Here is a 6,000-nt window from a genome sequence, read left to right as displayed (position 1 = left end):
TTGAGAAGCAACCTACCTTCAGGCACTGTTTTAGTCTGTCAGCCAATTCATAGCAGCTCTGGTCTTGAATTTATTTTCGGCTTACTGACTGAGCACATGGTTCAGTGATTCTCTGATGAATTTTGTCGTGGCAAATGGAGATTGAAGTGCAAAGGGAAACTGAAAACTTCACATACAGCAACTGCAAATTTAGCAAGTTGCACAATAGATTCAGAGAAATGGAGCAAAATATGGTGGAGCACTATAATGAAGCACAATAATGTATATTGACACAAAGATGTGGGACTCCCGCACCACAGAACGGCGCGCGCATAGGTCGGCGCCATGAAAGACAATGAAGGGCGTCAGCTGCACGCTTTTCTTCTGGCCCGCCATTAAAGAGAAACGTCTCTTTTGTAAAACTCCGTCTCCAACCTACGTTACATTTTTTCTGGTGGAGGTGCGGGGTACATGCTACCACTCCCAGATCGAGCACCATCTAAAAGCCCAGTACAAAGTCCGGTCGAGCTGACTCCTGTGCACGTACAGACAAGCCGCCGACTTCAAGGACTGCCACCTGAGCACGAGCCGCTACCCAACCAAATCAGAAGGATGAGTACGTCGGTTTCATCATCTTCCTCAACCGAGCTCGTCCTCAACCAGCCGCGAATCCCCATGTCCTTCCATGGGGACACCTTCGAGGATGTAGAGGACTGGCTCGATCACTTTGAGCGTGTCGCAGAATACAACGGCTGGACTCCAGAGCGCAAGCTACGCAACGCCTACTTTGCCCTCGAGGACTATGCGCAGACATGGTTCGAGAACCATGAGGTGGCCCTATCGACATGGGACGAATTCCGACGGCAGCTAATCAGCACATATGCCAGCCTTGATCGCAAGGAGTGAGCTGAATCTGCAATTCAGGCGAGAGTACAGCGGCCGAACAAAAGCGCCGCAATGTTTGTTAAAGATATGTGCCGACTTTTCCGATGCGCGGGTCCCTCCATGCCGGAAGAAAAGAAGCTCAGGAGTTTGATGCGTGGTGTCAAGCAAGAGTTATTCGGTGGCCTAATACGCAATCTACCAAAGACCGTTGCAGAGTTTCTTGCGGAAGCCATATCGATGGAAAAGGCACTGCAGCAGTGAACACGGCAGTACTACAATCGCGACGTGTCGACCCTATCACATGACCCTCTCGCTATGCCCTTGGACAATACCAACGCCTTGCGGGAGCTCATTAGGCTTGTTGTTCGAAAAGAGCGTGCAGCTTACACCCTTCATCGTCTTTCATGGCACCGACCTTTGCGCGCGCCGTTCTGCGGTGCGGGAGCCCCTTATCTTTGTGTCAATATGTAATGGAGCATATACACATAATGAAGCACAATATGAGCACAGTAAGACAAACTGACTATTAGCATTATAAAAGAAACATGAAATAGTATGAAATTGCAGAGTTCAGGGGGTTTGTACTTTCTCAGAACCAGCGTGCTTGCTGTGCATATGCTGCCTCAGCAGTGGCTTCTGCTTGAATTCACGTGGACAGATATCGCACTTTAACGGTATATCAGCAGCGCGTATACGCACATGAGCAACAATATTGCCCTTATCGCCATATGCACGTGTGCCCACAGTAGATGGCCTTTTGCTCGTGTGTGACCTGGCGTGGCTAACCAGGTCATTCTTGAATCTGGTTGTGTAGGAGCAGAACTGGCAACTCAAAAGCGTTTTCTCCTTATTGTCTGCAAAACAAAAGAAACAAGGTTTCAGCAAAATGAACACGCACGTGAGCCTCTATCTCATTTCGATGTAATCTTCTTGAAAAGTTTAAAGCAATATTATAAAGGTTAGGTATGTTCCTAAACTTAATTAGAGAGCAGTCCAGCATCAACAGTATCGTTGCTCTATTTCTTCTTTATTTGATTCATTGCATACACACAATATACAATACCGTTTGAACCCACAGCCTTCGCAGCTAGGTTGAGGTTCAATAACGAAACAGACGTAAGAACAACAGCGTACTTATTGTATGAGGCAACTTAAACACATGGTATTAAAGCATTTTTACAGGGAAAATATAGGATAAATGAAAGACTATGCTATGATAAACAAATAATGGTTTAAAAAGCTGCCAACCAGAATATTGTCTGACACAAGCTTTCAAATGTAGCCAATTTGGTGTTATGTAGCCAAACCTGGAAATGATAACCATGAGTCTATTAACTCCTTCCGTATTGCGCCCACTGGGCATCGTTAGCCCACCAACGATGGTTTGAAACGCCCCTTTCGAGACTTCTGCACTGGTCACAAACACGCTGCGCTATCGGACATGAAGGAGGAGAACAATGTTTTAGTTTTCTAAGCTGTTCTCTTTTTCCCCCCCAGGCGGTGATGTTTGAATGTGCTCCAAAGTTTTCGCGATCATCAAAGTAGAAAGCAAAAATAGCTGCCTCCGGGAGCGGCACATGCGCTTCGAAATAACGCAGATCTCGCAATCCTGACGCATCTGCGGCTCATTTCATCAATGGATCGAGCAGCAGCAAGTCTGAGGATGCTGCCTTTTTGTCAGACTTTGACTGTGAGAGAGACGACGATGCAAGCCAGCCCGAAACATCGGTGGCCGCAGCCCGGCACGCCAAACTGTTGTGCTTGCACTTAAATTTTTGTAGTGCAATAACTGTTCAAAAGAATTGTTTGATTTTTTTCGGAGATAGCGCCTGGTAGACGGCAAGACAGTTTGTATATCTCAATCTGTTATACATTTTTTCTTAGTAGATACAAGCACATTTTTACAACCTTTGCTGACTTTTACCCCACAATCTTGACTTTGGCAAGTTTTTCATCGAGGATTTGACAAATACCAGTTGCAAAGCATCGCATTTCAACCGAAAAGTGTGCTTGACCTCTCCACCACAGCCCTTACCAAGTTTCGAAAAGCGAACATGAAGCTATAGGGCGACAAGTCGGCAAAATGCTGCATGAAGACATATTCCAACTGTAGAAAAGCCCGTGGGCATCTCCTGTAGTCCTGGTGAAGAAAAAGACAAAAGGACGGAGTCCTATGTTTTTGCGTCAATTATCGTCGACTGAACAAGATCATGAAGAAGGACGTAACCCTCTCCCCAGAGAGAGAACGCAGTGGATCAGATCTGCAATGCTAAATACTTCTCGTCAATCAGTGGCGTAGCCAGAAATTTCGTTCGGGGGGGGGGGGGGCTAACGCAGCTTGGCCTCCTGCTTAAGAGGAGGCTTTATCTCGGATGCTCCCATTTAAATGCATGTAGAAGGTGAATTAGTTTTTCTCGGCAACCACTGCACAAAATTTGATGATGTTTGTTGCATTTAAAAGAAAAACTTAAATTCTACTGTCTTCTGGTTTCGAATGTTTTATTTAGGTTGCCAATTTTTTATTAAAAATTGGTACAAATCTCAAATTTTTAGAAAACGAAACTATCTCGCTTAAAACTCTGTAACTCAACAATGAAAAAAAATATGACAATTTTGTGAATCACATCTAATAGTACATGTACAGCGGACAAAAATGATATGTTACAAATGAATCTCAAACAATTTAGTGTTATCGAAATACGGCTTTTGCAGAACCCTTGTGCACCATGTGAATAATTCACGTAAGGTACAAATTGACATACCGAATTTGTCCGCTTTGACTCTTATAATAGATGCCGTTTGAAGAACCACAATATCTGTTTCTGATGAAGAGCTTTTACATTGTAAACGTCGTGCTTCTATTTTTTTCGCACTTTCAAAATTTTCAATATATTTTAAACAAAATTCAGGCCCTAAATCGAACTTCCGCTTCCAACAGATATAGAAGTTACCTTTCTCAAATTTAACAAATTCCATTAAAAGTGATCCAGGGTGTAAGAAATCGCACCGCTGGCACGAGTTGTTGCAAATGGGTCGCAAGCCCCAAGGGTAGCGTTGGCCTGGCGGCCTGGGGCACAACTGGAAGCATCCGAAGGTCCCGGCAAAGCATGAGTCGACTGGTAACAGAACAACTGGTTTATTCTAACATCGCAAAAGAGCGGGCGGTCAGGTCGACCGAAGTGGAGAGACGGGAGAGCACGTAACTCAACGGAAGAAATCGGAGCCTCTCTCCTGGCGTCCGGGGGCAGCTGCTCTTATACTCTCGGCGTCGCGGGCAAGAAGGAAGGTCACGGGATGAGACCACGTGACGGCGGAGCACGGACGAGCTGAGAGACATGTTGAGACGAGTGTAGTGACTCAACCGCCGAGCAGGCGCTGATCAGACCTCCTCGCTTCACACTTGGGGAGCTCCTCTCCCCGGCTGCCGCGCTTTGACAAGCGTTGGCACACACACACACACGCACACACGAAGACACGTGGCACTGAAACACGCCTGGACGCGCTTGGCGGGGAGGCTTTGCGGCAGCTCCGAACGGGCCAAAATGTCCGCCGCTTTGAACGAAGCCCCGGCGTCCGTTGCATCCGCGCCGGCTATACCGCGCGTTGTAGGCGAAACGTAACAGACCGCCCCGCCGGGGGAAGGAGATCCCGATGGTCAGGGGACTGCATCCGCTGTCCGGAGGGATGTCGCTTGATGATGCTCATAACCGAAGTCGGTCGTCCTTCGGCGTTTCTTGAGCGCAGCGCACAGAGAAGGCCTCGTTCTCTCGTTCAGGTTCACACAGGACACTGCAAAGTGACTTCGGGAGAGTTGACAATTTTGTTCTCGTTTCCGGCAAGCGTTAGAACTACGCCGAAAGTCAACCGCTCAGTCAGCAAGCACGGCACAACCCTCACTAAGCCCTGCCAGGCTCTTTCCCCTTTTATACTACTGCCTAGTTCCTTACAGTAGTTTAGCAGCACTCAGAACGCGTCCACAAATCGGAAAATTGCACTAGAAAGCACATCATCACTTTGAAACACTACACAAAAGCAATATGTTAAAAATCCTGCCTCAGGAAGAAAAACATCAGTAACAAACAATTTTGAGGCTGATTCCCACGTTAGGGGCTTCGACTTAAGCCATCGGCGTTACCGTTGAGACTCCCCTTTTTGTAACGCACCTCAAAGGAATGTTGTTGCAAAGCGAGGCTCCAGCGCAGGAGGCGGCCATTTGTGGAAGAGATGGTCTGCAGCCATTGGAGAGGGCAGTGATCCGTCTCGAAGCATGCGAAGCGGAGATCGCAGCGAGCGACCGTACACTAGCTCAGCTGGCGAAAACCCCGTAACCGCATGCGGCGCAGTCTTTAATGCCAACGTCACCCCAGGCAGACACAGCTCCCAGTCAGTTTGTTGTTCAAACAACAGTGCTCTCAACACGCGCTTCATGACGGAGTGGAGCTTCTCAACGGAATTCGACTGGGGGTGGTGCACTGAGCTGTGTAACAGCCTTACCCCGCACCTTTCGAGAAAGGCTGTCGTCAAAGCGCTCGTAAACACCGTGCCCTGATCTGACTGGATTTCCGCAGGAAAACCAACTCGCGCAAATATGGACAGTAGTGCATTGACTATCTCAACTGAGCTGAGTTCCTTAAGCGGTACTGCTTCAGGGAACTTTGTCGCTGGGCAGATCACAGTCAAAATGTGTCTGTACCCCGTGGTTGTTACCGGCAGAGGTCCCACTGTATCAATAACGAGCCGTCTAAAAGGCTCCGTAATGATAGGTACCAACTTCAACGGTGCCCTCGATTTGTCCCCTGGTTTGCCCACCCGCTGACAGGTGTCACATGTCTTCACAAAGTGGTCTGCGTCCCGAAAACACCCTGGCCAATAGTACTCTTGCAAGAGACGGTCCTTAGTTTTCTTAACTCCTAGGTGTCCGGACCACGAACCCCCATGCGACAAGCGCAACAGATCCTGACGGTAGCACTGAGGCACGATCAGCTGATCGAACTCCACTCCCCTGCGGTCTAGATACTTCCGGTACAGGACCCCACCTCTTTCCACAAAACGAGCATTTTTCTTGGCGATACCTTCCTTGACAATGCAGCGGATGTTTTCTAGGCTGCCATCCTTCTTTTGCTCGGCTATCAAAGC

The 6,000-nt window shown here is 47.9% G+C and overlaps 1 protein-coding gene across 2 annotated transcripts in view; it reads right to left on the bottom strand.

The window, feature by feature from the left end:
* Positions 1-1,289: 1,289 nt before the first annotated feature.
* Positions 1,290-6,000, bottom strand: part of LOC126528446 (uncharacterized) — a 46,068-nt gene continuing 41,357 nt past the window's right edge. For both annotated transcript variants that reach the window (XM_050176330.3, XM_055069335.2), the window contains exon 5: positions 1,290-1,718. In XM_050176330.3, the coding sequence (XP_050032287.2) occupies positions 1,435-1,718 (284 nt within the window). In that variant the 3' untranslated portion in view covers positions 1,290-1,434. The remainder of the gene's footprint in view (positions 1,719-6,000) is intronic.

Source organism: Dermacentor andersoni, chromosome 9 (genome assembly GCF_023375885.2).
Source record: "Dermacentor andersoni chromosome 9, qqDerAnde1_hic_scaffold, whole genome shotgun sequence".
In the NCBI taxonomy this organism is placed as follows: domain Eukaryota; kingdom Metazoa; phylum Arthropoda; class Arachnida; order Ixodida; family Ixodidae; genus Dermacentor; species Dermacentor andersoni.
The sequence above is the reverse complement of the archived record's forward strand: the minus strand, read 5'-3'. Positions and strand labels throughout refer to the sequence as shown.